The sequence below is a fragment of the Sinohyriopsis cumingii genome, chromosome 18, assembly GCF_028554795.1.
Source record: "Sinohyriopsis cumingii isolate HCF-2022 chromosome 18, ASM2855479v2, whole genome shotgun sequence".
Lineage (NCBI taxonomy): Eukaryota > Metazoa > Mollusca > Bivalvia > Unionida > Unionidae > Sinohyriopsis > Sinohyriopsis cumingii.
The window spans coordinates 54,233,087-54,258,809 of NC_142978.1; the positions used below are offsets into that span (position 1 = coordinate 54,233,087).

The following is a 25,723-nucleotide window of genomic DNA, read 5'->3' on the forward strand; positions in this document are numbered from 1 at the left end:
ATAATACCATCATGCTCACATCATCCACAGTTGATTGCATCATTTTCTGATGCAATGCAATACTAATGCCATGCGGCTGCTGAAGTAAGTTGACGTCAGCAGTGTACTATACATGTGTAGGCCTATTATACTAATGCCAGGCGGCTGCTGAAGCTGACGTAAGCAGTGTACTATATAAAGCCCAATCAGATAGGTTCAGCATTTAAAATATTTTAGACGTTGTGCGAGACAGTTCAAGCTACTGTTACATAAAACTTATTATTTTATCCATTTACGTACAATAAAGAACAGTAATGCCTCGAAAGTGTGTTAATACCGCGGACAATTTTTGCTATATTTGTGGGGAAGTGACATTTGCCAACCAGAAGAAAAGTATCAATTCTCAAGTGAAGAAGGCATATCATCTTTACTTCGGATGCAAGGTTTGGTGACCAAGACAAGCCTTGGGCTCCGCATATATGCTGTGCTACATGTACAACACAGCTTTCACAGTGGTTGAATTGCAAAAGGTCATCAATGCCGTTTGCAGTCCCAATGGTGTGGAGAGAGCCAAGCAACCACCTAAATGACTGTTACTTCTGCTTGGTTCCTCCTCTTTCCGGCGGAATAACGAAGCGAAAGAAGTCGAGAATAGTCTACCCAAACATTCCGTCTGCATTGAGACCAGTTCCACATGGTGAGGGACTTCCTATTCCAGAACCTCCAGCAGAATATTCTCTTGATTCATCTGACGAAGACAAAGGTGAGTCGACCTATTCTTCTCCTGGTCCATCAGCATGCAGTGATCCAGATTTTCACTGTGGTGCATCATCAACCCCACACAGAATAACACAGGAAGAACTAAATGACCTGATTCGTGATTTGGACTTATCAAAGAACAAGGCAGAATTGCTAGGATCAAGACTCCAACAATGGAATCTTCTAGAAGAAGATGTCACAATTACTGCATATCGAAAGCGCCACCAGCAATTGGAGCCTTTCTTCAGAAAGGAAAGTAATCTGATATTCTGTTCCGATATTGAGGGCCTCATGAATGCTTTAAAAATCACTCATGACCCACAAGAATGGAGACTATTTGTGGACTCTTCGAAACTGAGTCTCAAGGCTGTGCTTTTGCACAATGGAAACATTCTTCCATCTATTCCAGTAGCGTATGCTGTCCACATGAAAGAGACATACGATAACTTAAGGCAGCTACTGAATTCCATTGAGTATAACAAGTACAGCTGGCACCTCTGTGGTGATTTGAAGGTAGTTGCCCTTTTAATGGGACTGCAGCAAGGATATACAAAATACATGTGTTTCTTATGCGAGTGGGATAGCCGAGCAAGGGAAATGCACTACATGAGGAAGGAATGGACTCACAGGCAGAATGTAGCCATTGGAGAGAAGAATATCCAACACCCAGCTCTGGTTGAGGCTCAGAAAATCTTGCTACCACCCCTTCACATCAAACTAGGTTTGATGAAGAACTTCGTGAAAGCCATTGACCGGACTTTGCCAGCATTCCGATACCTGCATGAAAAATTCCCTCGACTCAGCGAAGCAAAGATTAAAGAGGGAGTTTTTGTGGGTCCTCAGATTCGAGAGCTTTTCAAAGATGACCGGTTCAACAACTTGCTGGAAGGTGACGCGAAACAAGCATGGAATGCTTTTCGCCTAGTTTCTACAAACTTCCTCGGAAATGTTAGGGCAGAAAACTATAAGGAACTAGTAGAAGACATGTTGATGAAGTATAAGAAACTTGGCTGCAATATGTCTCTAAACATTCACTTCCTTCATTCCCATTTGGATTTCTTTCCTAGCAACTGTGGTATTGTTAGTGATGAACACGGCGAACGTTTTCATCAAGATATCGCAACAATGGAACAAAGATACCAGGGAAAATGGTCCAATACAATGCTGGCTGACTACTGCTGGACACTCCTCAGAGATGCTCCCGAACAGCTGTACAAGAGACAGGCGAAGAAATCTAAGATGTAGTCAATGACTCGATTTTTTATAGGTAGGCTATTACAGTTGACCTTTTACTATTGGAATGCATTTCGTTATGTAAACATTAATTTCTTGCAGATTACAAAAAAACTAGAGCCAATTTTGCAATTTGACTGTCATATTCGTGTTCAGCACATAAAAATTGATAAGAATTGACTAATTTTATTTCAGTAACATGACTTTTGTAAAAATTTGTTGTCCAGTGTAATATGCTATTAGGGAAGATTTTTTAAGTTTTTGGCGTGGGGAAAGACAAAAACATACACTTTTACAAACATAAAAATACCAAATATACAAACACAAAACATACAAACACACGGATAAAAATACAAACCTTTTAGACAAAATGATTAGTATGTCTCATTTATAGACACTTGGATGGCTTTAGAAAGGACCGTTTTTTGTGTGGTGAATTTCAGCTCCTGGCGGGATGGTCACTTCTCATCATGTGTTTTACTACAGCAAAGAAACGTCTTTTTGTGAAGAACTAAGAGCTCCTCCGTTTCCATTTTGTACCTCAATTCTCCTTGTTGTTGTTGTTGTTGTTGTTGTTTTGGCAGTTGTTGTTGCTGCCTCAATCTTAAAAAGTTTTGGTGTGATGTTCCGTCCTGTCTTTTAACATTTACTTCTGTCCTTTTTCCCTGATAATCTCCTCGCACATTTCATCTTCTCTAACAAACAAAAAATGGAATACAAACAACAAACAATATTAAACATGAACGTATGTGCAATATTGATAACGCTGTGAGGTCACACTTGTTTCAAAACTGGAGACTGCAACTACAAAGATAAACGTTGCTTCATTTACAAACATATGTCTGGGCCCCTAAGATTTCCGAATTTCGACAAATTAGAAAAGTTGACATTAATAAAAAATTATAAAGTTGTAGTAAAAATGCTAGATACTTTTCTAAAATGCAAGAACTATGGTAAAAGATCCACTTTAGTCGAGCTTTTTCATTCGTACAGTTTGCTTATCCCCTCGAGATAATTCTCAGTGAAATCTGGATCCAATATCATAGAAAGACAAACATTGGATTTATAGATGAAACAAAGTGGCAATTCGGTTTTGATGAGAAAATATGGCCTACCCAATATAGTATTAACGTATTCACACAAGAAGCAAAGTCGTTATTTTTAACCTTCTTTCTTTCTTCTTACATAGGCTATTATGAGACTGTTTCATCACATTCACGTTATGCGTCCCTTATTACATTGGTACATTTATTGGGAATAGTTTGCAGCATATTAAGCAAGCATCTAACTTCTCGACATTAAAGAAACTCTATAGATATTTTAATTGAAAATCTTGATTTAATGACTATGTAACATTTGCATGCAATAGTTGTGATACATCTTTGCGCTAACAGTTACCTCCTGCTTACTTTAAATTAACTTCACTTTATTTGGTGGGGGGTTGATGCTTTCTTAGATTGCTTTTGCTTCATATATAAACTTTGGATACTTTTACTGATTACGCATATATTTGCTGTATATTTCCTTCAGTTCAGGTCTATAATGTAATATGTTTGTTAGATAATAATGTCACCCTGGATAAATAAAGGATGTTAGCAGGAGTAGTAGTAGTATCATATAACTGCATCACACGTCATGCAGTGTTTGTGTCTACGACAATATACCAAAGCTCTAAAAGAGCTGAAGATGCATGTTTTCCGAAACATGTAATATAACAAATAAAAATCCTGGGATAATCAAAACAAACTCAGAATTTTTCATTTGTTTTCTTCCCTTTCCGCTTTATGTCGTAAATGGTAAAGAATTTGTAATTAAATAATTAGCAAAAGAGAAGGAAAACTCTGACTCCAAACCCGGGCAGATGAAGCTCGTTAGCCTTTTCAGGCAGTTCGTCTAGGAGAAGGAAACTCTAATTTCAAACCCACGAAGTGCTCCAGCCATTGGATGATGGCTCCGCTGCCTTGTGAATATCTTCTGGAGAAGGAAAGGCTACGGGCGTAAACCCAGACAGAAAATCCAGAGTGGATCCCCTAACGCGGCTGGGAGTCAACAACGACTTCCTCCCGGCAGCTCCTGCATTCGAACTGGTGCCAAATGTCATGCTCAACATTCATGTGGACCCCGCCAGCAAGGACGAGAGGGGGATCTTGACGTCTGGTCAGCCCAGGATCTCTATGCTTTATGCCCAAGCTTGCGCCCTGGAGAGGCCACTCCACCCTCGCTCCTGAGTAAGGAAAAAACACGGAAGCTGACAGTCTAAATCCCACCCTATTGGCGTAGAGAAGAGGCGCCAGGGTTCATCTTCGACGGTGGGAAGGATCATCGCGTCCCACTGGCCGACTACGGCCCGCCTCAAGCCGGGCAGACCCCGGTCAGTAAGGTGTTGGCCCGCCAACGTCTGCCTGCTCCATTGGGTGCTAGGAGCTCAGTGTGCTGCTCAGCATTACAAGCAGACGGAAAATCCGCACCAGACAAAAGGATCAAGAAAACGACAAAGAAGACTTCAGCTCTTTGATGCGCAAGCTGAAACGTGAGCACCATGTGCACATGCATCTTTAACGATCTCAGGGAGGTGTACGACACCAGGAAGACGGCCGTCATCGACAGAGAGCTCACCAGACTAAATGTCAGCATAGCAGCTCCCAAGGAAATCAGACTCGCTTCTAGCGGCTCCCTCAGAGAGGAAAACTACACATTCATCTGGAAGGGTCGAGAACCTGAGGAGCCCCGCCAGCAAGAAGTTGGCTTCGCCATCAAAAATACTCTTCTGGCCTAGGTTGAGCCTCCCTCAGAGGGGCACTGAGCGTCTCTTGTCTATCAACCTTGCCACTGTTGCAGGTCCTGTCAATATCCTCTTTGTCTACGCTCCCAAACTCAAGTCTTCTGAAAACCAAAAGGATCAGTTCTATGGGCAGCTGGACGAACAGATCAAAAGATATTCTAAAAACGAGCCACTAATCCTCCTCGGCGACCGTAATGCCAGAGTAAGTGCGGACAGCGAGTCATGGACATCATGTCACTGGAAAGACAAGTGAGAACTGTCAAAGACTGCTGAAGCTGTGCACCTACCATGACCTGTGCGTTACAAACACTTTCTTCAAGTACAATCCACTCACAAAGTGTCATGGAAACACCCCAGGTCTCATCGCTGTCACCAGCTCGACTTCGTCATCACCAGGAGCTCTGCCCTGAACAGCCTCCTCTTCACCAGAAGCTACCACAGTGCAGACTATGAATCCGACCACAAACTCGTAATAAGCAGGGTGCGTCTACAGCTATATACACTACACCACTCCAAACCAAAGTGTTGCAATCGCATCAAAACTGTGTAGATGTTGGTCCCCTCCAAGGTGGAGGAGTATGTGCCCGCCCTGGACCAGGATCTCCAGGACCTGCCAGACCACGATGCCACAGCCAAGTGGAACGCCATGAAGAGTGCCATCTACAGCACAGTCATATCCACGTTTGGTATGAAGGAAAGGCCCAGTCAGGATTGGTTCAACGCACACCTTTCAAGGATGGAACCAATAATTGAGGACAAACGAAAAGCCTTGTTATCTTAAAAAATGCCCCAATGAACGAACTCTTGTTGCCCTCCGAAGTGCCAGAAGCACAACCAGCCCAACGCCTTGCTAGACAGTGCGCGAACGAGTACTGGTAGCAACTGTCAGAAAGAATCCAGGGCAGCGCCGAATCTGGAAACATAAAAGGCATGTGCAATACCTTCAAAAAGGCCCTAGACCCTACAGAGAAAGTGGTCGACTCCATGAAATCCCTGACGGGAGAGAAGATCACAGACCGTGAGCAACAGATGACCAGATGGGCAGACCACTACTCAGATCTGTACTCCCGAGAAATGTCAGTCACCGATGCGGCCCTTAGCAACATGCAGAAACTGCCAACCATGGAGGAGCTAGAGAAAGTGGTTACCTTAGAGGAGCTCAGCAAAGTCATCGACTCCCTCCCAAACGACAAAAACACCAGTTAGCGACAGCATCCGGCCAGAATCTATCAAACGTGGGAAGCCAACATTGCTTCAGCCGCTGAATGAGCTACTCTGCCTCTGCTGAGAGGAAAGAGCATTCCCCCAAGACATGCAAGACGCCACAATTGTGACCCTTTACAAAAAGAAGGCGACGGCAGTGAATGTAACAATTACAGAGTGATCTCGCTCCTGACCATCGTTGTCAAAGTGCACGCCAGCATACTCTTCAACAGGCTCCTGCTGTTGGCGGACCGCGTCTACCCGGAATCCCAGTGCGGATTCGGAACAGGCAGGTCGAATACAGACATGATCTTCTCCCTCCGTCAACTCCAAGAGAAGAGCAGAGAGCAAGGTCAGCCACTCTACATGATGTTTCTCGACCTCACCAAGGCGTTCGACCTGGTCAGCAGGAAGGACCTATTTGAGCTTCTCAGGAAGATCGACTGCACCGAAAACTCCGCAGCATGATGATCTCTTTCCATGCCGATATGAAGGGAACAGTCCTGTATGATGGATCCTCTTCAGACTCCTTCCCCATCAACAGCGGCGTGAAGCAGGGCTGCGTGCTGACGCCGACCCTTTTCGGAATCTTCTTTTCTCTGCTCCTGTCCTATGCCTTTGACTCGTCCACTGATGGTGTATATCTGCTTACCAGGTCCGACAGGAGGCTGTTCAACCTGGCACGACTGCGCTCGAAGACCAAAGTAAGGTCCGTGCTCATCATGGAGATGCTCTTTGCTGATGACGCGGCTCTTGTCACTCACACCGAAGATGCCCTCCAGAGACTTGGAGACCATTTCTCTGATGCGTGCAATCAGTTAGGGCTCACCATCAGCCTGATAAAGAAAAACGCTAGCGTGCAAGATTCTACCACTGCCCCATCCATCAAAATCGACAGTGTCACAATGCAATCAGTCAACATCTTTACTTTACCTAGGGTCAAACATCAGCAACACTCTCTCGCTCGATGTGAGCTGGACAGAAGGCTTGGAAAGACAAACACCATCATGGCCCGACTAACGAAGAGGATGTGGGAAAACAAGTCGCTGACGCATCACACCAAGATCCAAGTCAACCAGGCCTGCGATCTCAGCACCCTCCTATATGGAAGTAAGACCTGGAGAATCTACATGAGGCAAAAGCACCGGCTCAACTCCTACCATATACGGTGCCTAAAACGCATCCTGAAAATGAGCTTGCAAGACCGTGCCCCACACAGCGAGATCCTGCAGCGTGCAAGTATCCCCAGCATGTACTCCCTGCTGGGCAAGCGCTGCCTTCGATAGCTGAGACACGTCCGACGCATGGAGGATGGGAGGCTGTCAAAGGACATTCCTATATGGACAGCCACTGGCACCGGAAGAGCGGCCGCCCCTCACTCTGCTTCAAGGATGCGTACAAGAGGGACATGAAGGCATGCGACATTTCACCCAAGAGCTTGGAAGTGCAGGCTGAGGACCGAGGCACCTGGAGACTGACGGTCAGCAGGGGCACAGCAGTCGCTGATGTGAGGGGAGGCCAGCTGGCAGCTGAGAAACGTGACATAAAGAAGAGTGTAGTATCAACCCCGCAACTCAGACTTTCAAGTATGTCTGTACCAAATGAAATAGGGACTGTCACTCGCGCATAGGCCTGCACAGCCATAGCAGACAATGCAAAAAACCCAGAGACAGACAAAACTCAAAGGGCGCTACTTGTATGGTCTCCCGAGAATGAGCCCGCAATGATGAATTAGCAAATTGACTTGAACGTGCCACGAGATTTTTCATGTAGCATTTTGCATGTGTACGTACTGGAAATGAAAAGTGCAAATGTACCTGTGTAGCTAACAATAGCCATGGCGTCTATTCTAATCTCAGAAACCTAAGAATGAGCCTCAAATAGGGTGTATTTGTCTTTGTGCATATATGTTTGGAAAGGGTTGAAGTAATGGTAAGAACGTGGCAAGCATAGAAATGTGCTGTACACACATAGATTTCTTGTCATTCGTCTTAATTCCTCATTTCAATTGTCTATAACATTTACATAACTCAACATATGTGGCTATATGCATATGCATGACATTGCCATAACAACATTAGGTAATTACTATCTAATTTCCCAGTCTGACTTATATTTGTAACTAAAATGGACTTCTCATTAAAAATCGCATGGTTAACCGATTTCTCAGTGCAGGTTATTACAATGTGCTTTGAATGAACACATTCCACCACGTACCTTTTACTATAGAAACATATCAAACATACCACCCCGTACCCCGTACTGTAGATACAGATCTAATATTCCAATCAGTACCTTTTACTGCAAATACGGCTCTAACCTCACACCTCGTACCTTGTACTATATATACAGACCTAACATCCCAATCCGTACCTTTTACTGCAGACACGGCTCTAACCTCACACCTCGTACCCTGTACTGAATATGCAGATCTAACAATTCACTTTGTACTATGTGCTGTAGATATGGCTCTAACCGCACACCTCGTTCCTTGTACTATATATACAGATCTAGCATCCTAATACGTACCTTTTACTGCAGATAAGTCTCTAGCCTCACACCTCGTACCCTGTACGGTATATACTTATCTAACATTCTACCCAGTATCCTGTACTCTGTATACTTATCTAAAATTTCTGTAGTTACAGATTTAACATTCCACCTTGTACCCTGTGCTGTTAATCAGAATATCAACATTCTGTTTTCAAATCAGTGTCTTCTATTCGATCACCTAAGATTAAAGTCAAGAAAGTTTGACTCAAGAACCTTTCGTTATTTGTTTTCATCTTTCTCATATCATTTAACCTTTGTCAAAAATGGTATAGCGAAACTAACTTTGTTTTAGCACACATTAACTTATACAATATTCTCCTTGTTGAAAATTAGATAATATGTGATGTTGCATAAACTGGATAATTTAATCCTTGCCATATTTTCTTTCTTTCGATCATTTAGTAATTGCTGCTGTGGTCGGAGGAGAGTTGGGTGGCATCTTGATGTGTAACCTAACTATAGATGTAATATATTATATAAGGTAAATAACTCTGTTTTCCGTTGATTACATTTTATTGCAGATATGTAAGAGCGTTTGTTATAAAACAAGTACACTTCATTCGATAAAAAATCTGCACATTTTGACGTCTAACATGTACTCTTTAAGGGCAAACGGGAGATTACTGACACCTTGTCGTATATTTCTTGATATTGTCTTTAAATTAGCATCAACATGTATTCTCTTACATCATATATTAGATAGGGTGTGGTTACCGTAAGTAAAATGTTAAATGATGTTTTCTAGATTTTAATGGTATAAAGTCGAACATTATTCTCTTGCACAGGTTCCTCAGTACAATATCAGAATGCTGGATATTTTAATAGGATGCGGACTGTCACAGAATTGTGTATGATTTATATCAACATGTATATGTGATCAAAAATGTACTCGGGTTTCGTTGCCGCGTACAGTGTCACCCGAGGGTGGTTTATTTTTTCGGCTCTAGTTATTTCGAAATACTGAGCGCAACTCAACCCATACTGCATGTGCAAATTGCCTGCAGTGAAAACCTAAGTACCTAGCTGCGCATATCTGTCACAGCTAGTATACATATAGAGCAAATTCTCTATAAACAAATTACACTACGACGAGTCTTGTCAGAAAGCTTACCTCTTTACGGGAGCAAATCTTCAGCTGTAGAGGTATTGAAATTTAAGATTGTATTCTTTATCACTATTCGTTTTATATGACAGAATTGTTTGATATATTAGATGTTTTAGAATTTATTCTAAATTCTACAGAGAGTCAATACCTAGGTTATACAACGCCATAATATTAGAAATACTATAGTCTGGTTCGAGTTAGCTATTTGTTGTAACTGAACAGACAGATTGAATTTAATATACGCTGCAGGCATTGAATGATTAATGTAACGGTAACGAAGTCATGTGCGCGCATGCGCAACATATATCAGTGTAGAAGTACTTAACCGTGTCATATGTACTATACGTTTAGTTGTTATACTTTTAGCTGCCTTATATATGGTTTGGTGACGTGGAATCACATAACTGTGGTTTCTTGTGACGTGTACGCTGTGTCTGGTGACGTTGGTTAAGAAAAGTGTACTGGTGTTCTCAATGCGAGGGACCAAGGCTTCGCGACCATCGGTATGTGTTGAATGTGATGGCTCTTGAGGGATCCTTCAACAGACAGGGAGGGGTGGACCATGCGTGGGGGCTCTTTGACAATTGACTAGAGCGGGTGGAACCGGAGATACATCTTGGACGTCAAATGGGCGCCACGATAGTATATATATATATATATATATATATATATATATATATAGAAGAAAAAAAATATATATATATATATATATATATATATATATATATATATATATATATATATATATATATATATATATATATATATATATATATATATTACGTGGTCCATATTATTGTTATTTCCACTATTGCTATCTGAGCAAAATTACATGCATTCACATTTCAATATCGCTATATGTGCGATAGATTCATGACTTCATGCATTCCCATTTCAGTATCGTTATATGAACGATATATTTATAAATTCATACATATTCCAATATCGCTTGATGATTTGATAAATTGATGAGGTGATAGATTGATGAATAAATGAGTATTTTATTGATAAGTGCATAAAATCACATGCTTTGGTCACCCTTGGTGTTTAATAAGACCTTGTTTATATTGGGGTGTTGATCTTATAATTTTATTGGTTGATCGGTGATAGGACGTTATTCACGTTTGTTTAAAATTCCATTCGTTAAATTCATTTTTGAGTTTTCTCGTTGATTTACTTGTTGATAGTTCCATATTAGGAACTTCATAATTTTCCTTATCTTTTTGTTTATAATGGTGTCAGATTTGTTCATATTTAATTTGCGTTTATAAATAAACATCTTATGAACGCAGTTGCTTTCGGTCTCTTCACTGATCCAGTCCCAATCCGGCTTCATCTTGTGACACGGACAATATTGAATTATTCGAAGATAATATTACAAAATCGATTATCCAATAGCGTGCGGTATAGACCACTGTGGATATTATTTTTAGTCTTCATTAAATTTCATGAAACAGCATATAACGATTTTCGTATGAAAACGAATGAATGTCAGACGCCTAATCTTTCTGTAACGTTATGAAGAGGAGAAACCGAGTGGTCGAGAGGTCTAAAGCACTCATCGTCATCTCTCCTTTGTCTGCGTGGGTTAGAGTCTCGGGCTCGGCCAGTGTGGCTACATGAGAAAGCTTTCCAGTACCTTGCGGTGGGTCGGCGGTTCTTTCATCGGTTCTTTATCTACTATTTATACTGGCCGCCATGTATAACCTATATTGTGCTGAAAAAAAGTGTTAAACCCTACAACAACAACGTTATAAACATTAAACGGTTTACCCGCCTGTTCGTTTTCAAGCAACGGATCTTTCGCCTGATCGACTCCGGCGTACGAATGTCAAATGGCTTGCAGAGCCAATCTTATTCTAGTGTATGAATGTCAAACAGCGTGCCGAACTATTCTTGCACACAAGTATGATTTTGCTTTGGCTTTTGACTTAGATGAATTGATGATTGTAACTCGGCAAAAGAATAAACAACCCCCACCTGCCTCTGCAAACCCACCCCGAACAAACCAAAACTGAATCGTAATCTGAAACAATGTCCAAGACAAGTAATGTCATAATAGTTAATAATGTCCGATTTGTACTGAACAAAACATTTGAAACATGTAGCTACCTTTACAAAGCCATCATTGTTGGAAATAAAACTGCATTTATTCCCAGTTTGGGATTAATTAATGCATTAAAATATACACAATGCAAATAACATAAGTAGTACCCGTATAATGAACAAAGAATCAGTTTAGGAATTGTGTAGACTTGTTTTGGTCAATTAAATTTAATTGCAGTGCAAAATAGTTACGCATTTTGAAAAGCACATACTTTGCTCAGCAAAACTAATAATTCAAATGATCCGCCAGTTTTATACTTTGGACAGAACTGTGAATACGAAGATTCGAAAGCGTATGCATTTACGACTATTTTCCAGCACATTCATCAGTCGGTGACAGTACGAGGCATATTATAGAACAGTCGTCATAACCGTGGATGATGTCAGAAATGTACTCTTTTCCCCTGATACAAATAAAGCCTTGAATCCTAATTATATTAGTGCCAATTGTTGAAAAAAATCAATGCATATATTTTAGAAACTCTCACACATTTAATTAAATATTCTCTGGATATTTCTCAATTTCCTTTTATCAGCGGAAATATGCCAACTTGACACCTGTGCGTACACGAAATGATTAAAGCGACATGAACAATTGCTACTCAATGGGTCGTGCTTCTAAAACGTTTTTGAGAAGATTATATGCAAGGATGTTTAAGAATATTTATTGTCTAATCATATCGTATCCACTTTACCAGTTTGTTTTCGTCTTGTTTTGTATCGATTTGTCTGTAGGATTATTTTTTGGGGGGGCGGGGTGGGTGGGTGTTTGTTTTGTAACGGGTAACTCCACTGTTGTTCAGCTGCTACATATTATAATTGTTTCTGCTAAGCTGCAGTGAAGAATAGGAGATCATCGTTGCTTCTGTGATATCAACTAGGTTTTTGATAGAATCTGGCACCTTGGACTTTAGAGCTACATAGGGCGTGGATTTTTCGAAAATTTATGACGAATGTACACAATTATCTCTATAACAGAAATCAACCAATATGTATTCCTGGTGCAAATTTTAAATCCTCATTTATTCTATTACATTACAGATCCGTTAGTTTGTGTATGTTCGTCTTCTTCTCGAATACGCAGACAGAATCTGTGATGCTGTACAAGATGCGGATCTGAGGAACTTAATAAAATAAATATAGAGGCCACAACAATTTAACTGAAAACAACTACGCCTACAAATACAAATTACATATTATATGAACAAGGTGTCATAAACTGGTATGCTATACTTTATGAGCTATTGTTTAATAAACTGGTTGGCAAACGGAATAAGATACAGATTCTTACACTTTTTGCGAATATAGCACGGAAGATGTCATCAGCATCTACAAAATCATTATCTAGTCAATGGGGAAACGAAACTATGCTCGCTGCAGAATAATTCTAATGTATAGTGTATTCTTTGTAAAATACAATTGTAAATTTCATAGTTCCTCTCATTAGTTATTAGTGTCAGGACTTCAAAAATATGACGTTAGAAATAATCCGTTCTTTAACAAAATTTAGGAGATTCTGAAATATTAATCTGAAACTAGCTTCAAAATGTTTTAATGCAGACAATATGAGAGGGCCAGATCGTACTGATCATCAGTAGCTAATTAAGGAAAAATATTTGTAAATTGAAATGCTGGCTCTGTTACGTTCTTGCGGAGATGTCGAAGGTACAGAGCATAAACACTACACTATATAAACCACACCGACACCAGGCAGTGTGCGCAACCCTGCATTTCTACGCTGTTAGAACTAAAAAGTCCTCTTTATGGAAATCTCCAAATTTCGAAACTAGAGGGCAAATATTAGATAAGAATAATTTTCTAAATTGCTTTAACATTGACTCTCTAAATGTTTCGCTTGAGTTTTTCTAAATCCAAACATCTATTTTTTTGTCATAAATAATGTACGGGAAGCCAACATTTGATGCTCTCATCATTTAGTATTATAACAGGGTACAACTTAACATAGGCAACTAGTACCTCCACTCCAGTAATGTCTGCTGATCTGTTATCTCGTTTTATTATAATATTATTATTTTTAACACATAACTGATCCAAATGAAATACAACCATGTTCTGTTACATATAGGTTATCAACATTATTTTGATGTAGCATATTCTATTTTTAGTATTATGTAAATCATATCTATGAAATCATTTTTAACATATATACACACACACACACACACACACACACACACACACACACATATATATATATGTACATGTTTGCTGCTCCAATTATATTTATTTCTATTTCAGACGATACTGTACTTAATCCTTATAATTAGCTTGCTGAATACGTCCATAATTTTTTTTTGACCTATTCAGACTGAGAATTACATATTAGGATATTATGCAAACTATGTTTAAAGTAATATATTTGATTCACTAACGAAATAGATTTAAATAAGTAGAATGATACTTGCCTTCAATTTCTCGCGTTTGATATATATATATATATATATATATATATATATATATATATATATATATATATATATATATTACATCAATTAAAGTATATATACTTTGCATCAGTTAAAGTGTTTTAAATAAATATGGTTAAACAAATTTACGAAATTATTGATTAATATCATTTAGAAAATAGAAACATAGGCCTGGCATATGTCATCAGGAAATATGCTATTTTAACACGCGTACACACGCACACACAGATGATATATTAACGGAGAACCCCAAGTATGACCAACCAGTTAAATTTTAAACCAGATATGTCGCTCGCTTTGCTGAGCGCACAGCGGAATGTACGCTGCTGGAAGAGATAAATCTAATGAAGTGACTTTCTTTCACATACAAGTTGATGAGAATAATGAAGAGCATGCCGTTGTCAAATATTAGAACACTCAATATTTACAAAATGGAGGAAAGTCACGTGGTGAAAATGCTAATTATACTGCACAGACATGACGTACTATACATTCTGCCACTTCAAGAACAGCAGAATCTCTTCCTGTCTCTAACAGAGCAATATACAATATAGATGCACTACGACCTGTTACAATGAGTCAAACAAGAGTCCAACATGAAAAAGTGTCATTCTTCGACGAACACTAACTTGCTGCAACAACCCTGATGATTAACCTACCATTCAAACATTTTGGTACAAAATAGCCATATATCAAACGTAATCAGTATAGATCTATAGAGTAATATAGTAAGCACAGCAGCTTTACCTAATTATATTTGACATCGTTGCATTTGCTTTAAAACTGTAAATATCTTCAATTTATGATTTTGTTTCGATTTTACATTTTATTTTATTTTTGTTTTACTACCACTTGCAAGTTACATCACATACCACGGACCGTAGTGGTTTGGTACAATTATTTTAGTGATAAAAAAATACCATGTTAACGGTGGCTTTTACCATGAATGTACAGTTAAAAACTCCCAGGCGCACAAAGCGTAGATACATCTGTCGCTCTGTCTGTTTGTCTTTCTCTCTCCCTCAGAGGAGAGTTTGAAAAAATGTTTTCAAACTTAGTCATGTGTTTGCAGAACAGTTTTGTTAAATGGAGTGGATGTATGACTGAGACTGAATCGAAATAGTACCATGTTTCTTTTGATGGTTGATGCTAGCATGTACAAAACGAACAAATTAAGACGCCAGTTTTGACGCATGGAAGTCTTGCCTAAAATGAGAAACCAAAAATGTTCAGGAAGTTTAAAGGTATGCTTAAAATACCCGTCTTCGTGCATAATACAATACACTTAGTCGAGGAGAACCTTTAGAGAACACATGTATCAAAACGTGGCAAGATGAGAGATATGTTACAATTATTATATGTAGGTCATTACCAGATATTTCGTACAAGCAATTGACTGTAAATCACGCCTAATCACAACATGTTTGATGATAGACAGATCTCGAAAGCACAGAAAGTCTAGCTTGCAGTTTGCGGACATTGCTACACTTCAGTTTGGCAAATACATCCTGAATTCGATGACGTACGTTAAGTAGGTGTGGAAGATAAACATTATGGTGCTGTTCTCCACAATCTCCATGACGGATGCATAACAGGACATAAAGAGGTATTTATTCATCTCTCTTCTTCAACGGTAATACAGTCTGGGCCAAGTTAGACACCGAACTGGTATTATTCTCTCTCTCTCTCTCTCTCTCTCTCTCTCTGTCTGTATGTCTCTCTCTCTCTCTCTCTCTCTCTCTCTCTCTCTCTCCGTAAGAATCACCTTTCGAGGAGCGCTTGATGCACTTGCTGCGATATTAAAAATCCTTATACACAAAGTAATAAAATGAATGACATTCGTGCCGGAGTGAAAAGTGTTAATAATATATTATGTTTAACTGAAATCCATACAAATCTGGAATTGGTTGCTGCCAGCTTCCTTGGCTTCATGCACGTTTATTATGTTAATTTGCATGAATATCGGCATACCACACCGTTTGATTGCAGCATTATTCGTACTTAAAACAATTCTGCTTATATTAAGCACATAAGCTGTAAAAGTAGCAATTTATTATCTAAGACATTGATAAAACATCTCTTGCTGTGGCTTAAAATCTTTCCCATGCTCCGGCAAACGTTGCACACAGCACATCTTGTAGCGTCCCTGTGTTAGCACAATTTTCCAAGAAGAGCATTGTTAGGTATTGAGAGTTCATGTCTTTTCGTTTATATTTAGTACTGATGATTTTGAGACAAAACAGAGTCCATGTACAATTTACAGTTTTTGCATCGAGCCAAAGCGAAAATGAAAATATGCCATGAGAGGAGTTGCAAAATTTAGTATTAGCGTTCTATATTTCACAATTAATATTATAAATGTACTACTTACTTGCTTTTTTGTGATGTCTATAAATTATAATTGGTGTAATAGTCATACTTATGAAAAATGTATCTTGTCGTGTGCTAAATATCCAGCATTTAAAGGCTACAAAATATATTGCATGCAAAACAAAAATCGCGTTAAATGCAATGCGATTTTTAATTTGTAATTTCCTTCAGTGGGTATAAGCCATCATACGCTTAAATTGGAATGCTAGATTTCTTGGTTTTAGTGAAATGGAAATGCTGAATATAATAACTCGCTGAATGAATTGCATTCAAAGTTTATGAACTTAATGCAATTAAATTATTTTAAAAACAATAAAAAGGAAGAAAATTATATATTTTTATTTGTAAAGGGACCAAACATGAGATTTAGACAAAATCAGCGACGAATTAGCAGTTGGAACAGTATGAGCGGGTTCATGTATCATTTGTTTGTGATTTTCTTTCCTAAATCCATATTAATTCATTAATTTAAACGATGACTCGTGCAATCAAATATCGAATTAATTCGATTATTAATGACAATAAGACAATTCATATTAAAAATCTCAGTAAAACAATTACGTATATAGTGAAATTTAAGTTGATACATCTCTCTTTCTCAACCATGTTTTCCATTGAACAACCGTGTCTTTTTTGCCATTAAGAAAACGTCATAGAACGTTTTATCAGTTCGCTTTCCACAACTGAATATTCTTCTCAAAGAATGATATTTTAAAGGCAGTAGTCAGAAACGTGTAGATGATCAGAAAACAGTTTTGATAAATTACGAAAATTTACTATGATACAATCTAGGATATCAACTCTATCAAAATGTTAATTGGTCACGGTGAATGGTGATTCCTGTATGTTCCTAATACGTTCACTGATCTTTGTTTTCTGTCAAGTGCCTCTTCTGGTACCATGAGGTCACGTAAAAAAGCCCAGCTAATTAATTTCCGTGACCAGCCGAGCTAATTAATTTCCGTGACCAACCGATAATCCAGCTCGTTTAATTGGGATAGTGCATTTGTTTACATTGCAGTTAATATATATATATATATATATATATATATATATATATATATATATATATATATATATATATATATATATACATTTGTTGCCAGTCAACGAAGTTTTCTTTCAGATGATGGCATGAAATGTCAAAAAATATTTTGATGATCCGTTAATAGCTGTCTGAATTAAATTTATGTTCAACAATATGTCGACTTATTCGGCTTGTGCAAATGGATAAAATGGATAGCATAAGAATTAACATGATCTTTGATCAAATTATTATGTTATTACTTCGACATAAAAGATGTTTACGTTCTTAGCTTATACAAAATCCACTATACACGAGTTAGCATTATATACTGATGGTGGACTCCTATATTAAGGATATTACTTTTAAGATGAGTTAGCTATGCATTCCGCTATATTATAGAAACAGAAATTTATATGAATATTGTAAATAAGTCCAAAAGGTCAAATTCAATGTAAATTCATGCAATTATAAATATATACATTGCTTTCTTATGAGGGATATTGCTCTAAGATAAATGCCGATATTTTATATTCCTGTAGGAACGATAATTATCATGTCCAAAGGCAACAAAGCACCATCTGTTTCAACATGTTTCTCGGACAATTGTCAAGGGGACATAATCCTACAGGAAGTGAAGGTACCCAGCACCCACTTAACCCGTTATACCTACTATTGCTGCCTGCAGTGGAATGCTGGAATGAATGGAGGTGGTTACTGCGGGATGCAGGATCATCCAGATGGCAAAAATTACATTTTCTCTCTTTGGGATCCCGAACCACATTCCGTGCCATCTGGTAAGCATATAGAAGCTATTTTCCTTGGGAATGGTACAAAGACCGAAAGGTTCGGTGGAGAAGGGGAAGGTCTCAAATCGTGGAATTTTACCATAGGATGGGGGACCAATCGATGGTATAAAACGGTTGCGAGGAGATGGGATTTTGAAGGCCACTCTCGATTTGGATTCTGGGTGCACGATAAGAAAGGAAACCGTTGGCATCATCTGGTAACGATGGATTTTCCAGTCGAAAATGTGTATTTCAATACAAAAACCTGTTGCTTCGTGGAAGACTGGTACGGTTCAGGTCAAAATCTCCGTGGTGCTATGTTTCGTAATGGTTTTAAACGTATGAGGGACGGAAGATGGCTTAACTTTGGAGATGGGAACTTCAGCGTTAATCAAGAACCAGCTACTGAAATGTATAACAACAATTTCCGTGGCGAAACTATTGAAGATCAAACTGTTATCTTCATGCAAACTGGCTATCCGGTAATCCCATTAGAGGGGCACGGGACGAGTTATAAGCTGAAGGTCCGTGCAGTATATAATCAACCGCCCATACCTCCAATTGAATTTACATTCACGTCTTGCATGAGATCTATTGTGAAATGGGATGTGCCAGAATCAAGTACACCCCAGTTTTCCTATACGGTCAAAGTCAACAGCAAGGTTATCGAATCTGGTATCGACCCTTACAAAAGAGAGGTCTTGCTTAATCACACTTGCGCTTGTGTTGAAGTGACTTTACAAGACATTATCGGCAGAGAAACTACCATGTGTTGTAATGTGTAGGGAGAATAAACTCTGACCGACAACTAGGTATGTTTGATAAAATAAGAGAGGAAGACGTTGAAGTAGATCAGCCAAAACGTTACCGGTGAACAACGAGAGTTCTTTGGTATAAGGCAGAGTACATGTATCAAACTGTGTGTCAGCTTTCTGGAGTAAACGTCATTGTTTATAGTTGAAGTGTAATGGAGATTAAAGGTTTTTGATTTCGTTTTTATTTTTAATTCCTTAAGCTACATCATTTATAAAGTATGTAGTTAGTTTTTAAATATATAACCATATATATTCATATATACACACATATAAATGCATGCACACATATTTCTTTATTTAGAATATATACAGTGCCTGGCCTTGAGCGAACCCATAGGACACCTCCCACCAGAAACTGTTTGTGTCCCAAAATTTAACAAATGCTTATGGCCGGAACATTGTAGGTGAATAGAGTCACACGGTTTATCCTGAACATAGGTGAAAAGAGACACTGACAACTTGATGAAAGCAAGACATCTTGTGCATCATTATCCAAAAAAGAGCTGGCAGTTTATATTTGAAATGACAATTTAGTTATTTATTAGATTCTCAGCTAAAGTTTATGTCTGAGTAAACTATATGGTGTGTTGAAACTCCACATATAATGAAGCGCTATTACTTAAACACGTCAGGTGTTTTAGTGTAGAATAGCAAAGGTAAACACAGAAAGATGTTACATGAATAAATCTGTATATGATATAGAACTATTATTAAATATAGTACATCATATTCAAGGGACTAATATCTCGATGCACTGTTATAAATCAACAAGCATATTACTGAGTGATGTATATTTTGTTGTGTTGCTTTTGTGAAGTTTTTTTGTTTGTTTTGTTTTAAATACAAATATAACTGATTATGGGATAGATGCTGCGTTAACCTTTTTCCACGGTCGTCCGTTTTTCTGTTATTGCCAAGGAGTCAAAGTGTGTGTGTGTGTGTGTGTGTGTGTGTAGGGTCACTTAGCTGGATAAAATGTTTGTGTCCTCTGCTTTTGTCAGCGATATATTTACAAAATGCTTCCGCGTTTTTGTAAAATTTTAACATAAAATTGTGTTACATACTATCGGAAGACAGTAGCGAAGTGGTGCGAATCAGCGACAATGGAAAAATACATTACAGACACCCACCGGGGCTGTTTAGCGACAAGAGTTATAGTAACAATGGGATTTAGCATTATAAGACCCTTTGATCCTGTTTAGCGATAAGTACTTTGAACTACACCTAGGGCCACTATAGCGACATGGGTAATTGAACATGGGACTAGTGGGTTTGTATAGTGACAAGGGAAAGTGGGTTCTGTATAGCGTTTGACGTCACGGTAGGGGGAGACTGGTAACAATGTTGCAACCAGGGAGGTGACGCCACAGTTCTGAGCAAAGAGCGGGTGTACAGTGATAACACAGACAAGAGACAAACTTATACAACAAGCTTCTGCTGCTTGTTCTTCTTCTACTTTCTCCACTTCTTACACCATCTTATAATTTTTTCTCCATATTCCTTTCATCTTCTTTTCTTCATTTTCTGCCATCCAATCAGGATGGCCAATGGCTCTCATTTTCTCCTGGACTTTTATCCAGATGTTGTTGAACCTCTCAAACTCTTCTTTTTCTTTATATTGTCTCTTTCCTTTCTGTCTGTTTCTTTGAACTTCTTCACTTCTTTTTCCAGAACCTTTCTTATCAGTTCTTCTGCTTTCTTGAGCTGACCTACTCCCAACTTTAAAAAAGACCACTCTGTGAAATTCAATATGTCTTCTAAGAAGCACCTGACTCTCGTGACATGATAAATGGTCTCCTTCAATGTTCACACTCTCACATACTTAGGGTGAAGAAGCCTCTTAATCTCTTCGCTTCTTCCTCTATCATTCCCTGAACAAGACCCATGGCTACCTTGACGCTGGTTACTTGACTTGTCACAAAGTTTTTGGTAACTGGATACCTCCATTCATGTTTAAGCCTTTCCACTACACAGGCTGCATCCACCATCCAGTAACAACTGTCTTTCAAGTTGTTGAACAAATCCGAGACAGCTACCATCTTCGATTGCTTATTCCGTAGAATGGCGCGAATGACGAACGCTTGATATGTTATTTGTAAAGCGCGGAAGTGAAGGAAAACATCCCCTACTTTTCTTTTCACATATTATCTACTATCCACACGGCGGTGAGGAGCCAAAAAAACCAACCACAAATATACTATCCACGCACGAGAAGAAGCAAAACAAAACCAAAATCTACTATCCACACACGCAAAGAAACAGAAATAAACACAAAATATACTATTCACACACGGAAATGTGCCATAACTAACCAAAAATGGACTATCCACACACGCGAAGAAGCAAAAACAAACCCAAAATATGCAATCCACACACACATGCGAAGAAGAAAAAATCAAACCCAAAATATACTATCCGCACACGCGAAGAAGCAAACTTCAAACCCAAAATATACTATCCACACACGCGAAGAACCAAAACATAACCACACTATACTATCCACACACGCGAAGAAGCAAACAAAACCACAATTATACTATTCACACAGAAGGAAAGTTAAACAACCACACACTCTACTATTCACACAAACGTGAGCGCTTACAAACCCTAATAATCTACTATCTACACAATCGTACGTGAGCTCACACACACACACACACACACACACACACACACACACACACACACACACACACATACACACACACACAATCATATCAGTAAAGGAATGAGTGTTTATATTCACACTACTCCACATTCACACAGATTGGTAAATTGAATAGTGTCTTTTTTCTAGAGATCTGAGTAGCCCTGAGAAGGGTTGTTTTTCTGGAACTTCAGATGCATCAGCTTAATGGTGACACCTCCCAGGTCGAGCACCACAGACACAACGGCGACTCCAATCATTCTCCCAATTTATATTTGTCCTTGGGAGTGAGGAGGGAGGTTGATTCGGTTCACTATCCCACTCCTCCGTTTGAGGGATAGTGAACATTTGTTGTCTTACGTGCCTCACTCAAGGATGAATTGGCCTCCTTGCCTCTTGTGTACGTAGTACTGGTTGTGGCTGTGGCTGTGGTGCAGCTACTGACTGTGGTGCTGATATTGCCTGTGGAGGTGCCCTCACCATAGGCTTCACCTCGCAACCTTTCCTCAGCATGAGGTGAGGCAGGATCCCTTTCTTATTTTCCTCCTCTTCTTTCATTGTTCTCTCCTCTTCCTCCTTCTCTTTTCTGGCTTTTTCTGCTATGGCCTTCATAGCCAGCTCATCTAGGAGTCGCCTGGCTTATTCTAGATGCAGCTTAGGTTCCGTAATCGTCGCTATTCTGCTACTCATCTTCAATTTTGATGAATCAACAGGGGTAGCCAGACTGACGTGCTTTCCGTATATATCAACCAAGCATGGACGTAAAGGAAAACATCCCCAGACACCAAAACGTACTTACTTACTTACTTGGATTAAAATGACTTTCGCTCCAATGGAGCATGTGTCACTGTTTAATGCACGTACAGCGTGCTATTTAATTACTCCTGGGGGAAGGAATGAGAGGCACATCCCCCAGGTTTTTATATGTTCGTGGAACACTTGTTAATTAGGCCGTTAGATCGAGGTACTATTTAGTTCCTAGCGATCTGGATGTATGGGCGAGGTGAGTGGGATTGGACCCAGCACGCACTCATTGCTTAGGTTGCATTGTTTTGTTGATTGAGACGAGTGGGATTGGACCCAACGCGCACTCGTGTATATTGCTATGGGGGCGTGCACTGCACGCGTGATGTTTTGATATCCGGTCATGGTAGAGGAGGAAGAGGCTTATGGATCGGGAGGCGGTTTATGGCACATTTTTGGCGTTTCTAAGTTCCAGTATAGTTTCTAAAAGTGTCGTCCTGCATAATTTCGAGGATAACTCTGTGCTGTTTTTAGAGTAGGTTAAGGATAGATACCCAGGTTGACAGCCATGGGTTTTGATGTTGCCACCTTGTGTAGCGGGCCCTGGTGGTCTCGGGTATTTGAGACCACCTTGATTTTTATTGGTTTTTAGTGTCTTAGTATTTTAATTAGTGTTGTTTTTCGTTGCAGCTTTGTGCTGCTGGATCTGATGGTCCTTGGGTTTTAGACCACCTTATACGTGTTAATTTGGGGTTATACTTCCTTAAGCAGAGAGTTTATTATTTTGCAGCCTTGTGCTGCGGTATCTGATAGTCTTTGGAGTTTAGATAATTTGGTGTAGTATTTATTGTTCCTGATCTGTTTTAGTGAGGACGATCCTGATGGTCTGTGTTCAAGTCCACCTTATATGATCTGATCTAGTGTCCTGTCGGTAATTCTAGTTATTTGTTGATTGATGGCTGTCATCTGGGTTAGAATGTTGTGGTAGAGGTGTTAATTTTCATGCCAAGAGACTATAAGATGGTTAAAGAGCAAGGTAGGAAGAAGGTATAGATAAAATATTTTTTTTAAAATTATAATTTGTTTATATTCTTCAATTTTACCTCTTGAAATCCTTATTCGTTATGATTCCTTGTCTTATTGGTTTGGAGTGAAAAATTGTTTTATAGTTATTTGTATGCTGTTATGTAGTCCTGTTTGAATTAATTCCTATTTTCCTATTTTAAGTTTTTGTGGTCTTAATTGGTTTTAATTATTAGGGCTATGAACGGCTGTGTCAGTCTGTGAACCCACGAGACCTAGCCTTCCGTCATAATTCCCAAACAGTGATTTGTAATATTCTGGACTTGTTTTGATATGCTTTTTAAGTTTTTTTAATTAGATTAGATTCGTGTATAAAACGTATGACGTTTTCGAAGGTTAGATTGATATTGGGGTTTGTGTTCATCAAGAATTCTGGGTATGTGACTGGGGATCCAATATTACGTTGTTTAATTTTAAACTTAGTCCTTTCTTTTTCAAGTGTGTGGCAGTTGTTAAAAATGTGCTCTAGGTCTTCTGGGACCCTGCAGTGGTAACAGTTAGGGTTATGTGGTTGTGGTCCTATGTACTGTCCGAAGCTGTTGGCCTGCTTGATTTTGCCTGTGAGTATTCTATTTATGAATTTTTGGTCATTGCCTTTTGTTTTGCGTGATTTCCTATTTCTGCAGACTTCTTTAATTATGGTTTTTAGCCTCCTGCCTTGGGTGTTTGTGTTCCATAATTCCTGCTATTTATTGTCAATGAGAGTTTTAGATATACTATAGAGTTTACATATGCTATAATCTAGGTTGATGTGAGTGGTTTCGTTTAGTTTTTGTTTAGCTGTTATATCGCCATATCGCTACCTGGTATGTTAATATGGGACGGAATCCACATAAATTCTACTTGTAAGTTATTATTGTTTAGTTTTTTTAACAATAGATTGGTTTGTTTAAGATAATTTTCTCTTGATTTGGTGTTGTTATTAAGTATGGAGTTTATGACGCTTAGCGAGTTACTTATTATTACCGCTTGGGGTATTTTGTTTTCTTCGATCCATTTGAGTGCTTCAAGCATGGCCCAGAATTCAGCTGTTTATATGGAGCAGAGGTTAGGTAGTCTTCGTCCTACTTTAATGATAATTCGGGAATTACGTAAGCTGCTGCTATTCTGGGTGGTTCTGTTATTTTTGATCCATCAGTGTAAATCTTAATGTAGTTGCAATATTTTGAGTTGATCTTTTCTGTACAGATTGTGTTTAGTTTGAGTTCTTGTTCGTTTTTATTTCCATATTTCGTAATGAGGGTGTTAACTGAAGGGTTGGTATTTATCCATGGTTCTTTGTCATAGTGATTTGCAATTTCTGCTTGGAGGTTGTCTATAGAAAGTTGTTTAACTAACTGATGGACTAATTTACCTGCTGGTATGTTTTTTATTAATTTAGTTCTCAAAGGTATGTTGCATTTATTTATAGCTAGGCGGGTGGGGTGTGTGTCGGGGTGTGATGTTAACCTGGCTGCATATGTGAGGGTGAGTTCTTGTCTTCTAAGGTGGAGCGGCAATTCTCCAGTTAAGATTTGAAGCTCCACTAGCGTACCAAAACTTACATTCCCCATATCATCACCAAATATGCGCGGACTTAAAAGAAACACTCGCTCACCTTTTTAATTACAATCACTCATGTAAACGTTTTGACAAGCTACGGAAACGACGAGACTTACAGTCACACTTTCTGACCAAGATAAAGAAATTATGTGCTTATAGACGAACTTCTGCTTTTTTTTCTAACTGACTAACATACCATTGGCAATTGAATGAGTATTTCTTTTCTAGAGTATTGGGTAGCCTTGAAAAGGGCTGTTTTTTTGTGAACGAGCAGCTATGGCAATCTTTTAGGACATCCACTCTGTTCAGCAAATACGTCTCTAGTAACTGCATGTCCAAATGCAAGCGATCCATCAGTTCTAATATACGACTTGCAGCAATTTTCTTTCGGCGCTCTATACATCCCGATAAATTTTGATTATCCCCCTCAATCGTAGTGCTGTCGAACTTAGGACCTATTGCGTCAGGTTTCCAGACCACACAAGCATCCATATGAGTATTCTTGGCCTCTTTTCCGTTGGTCAAGAGATTTTCAAGGTACTC

At 38.9% G+C, this 25,723-nt stretch overlaps 1 protein-coding gene across 1 annotated transcript; it reads left to right on the plus strand.

Moving 5' to 3' along the window:
- The first annotated feature begins 15,738 nt into the window (after positions 1 to 15,738).
- On the plus strand, positions 15,739 to 19,340 carry LOC149776671 (uncharacterized). The gene is made up of 2 exons (XM_089941205.1): positions 15,739 to 15,835; positions 18,104 to 19,340. Exon 2 carries the CDS (start codon positions 18,118 to 18,120, stop codon positions 19,132 to 19,134), a length of 1,017 nt encoding a protein of 338 aa, XP_089797331.1. The 5' UTR covers positions 15,739 to 15,835; positions 18,104 to 18,117; the 3' UTR covers positions 19,135 to 19,340.
- The last annotated feature ends 6,383 nt before the right edge of the window (positions 19,341 to 25,723 follow it).

What these genes read in the sequence shown, in the direction of transcription:
- LOC149776671 (XM_089941205.1), top strand. Translation starts at nt 18,118, where the DNA reads ATGTCCAAAGGCAACAAAGCACCATCTGTTTCAACATGTTTCTCGGAC.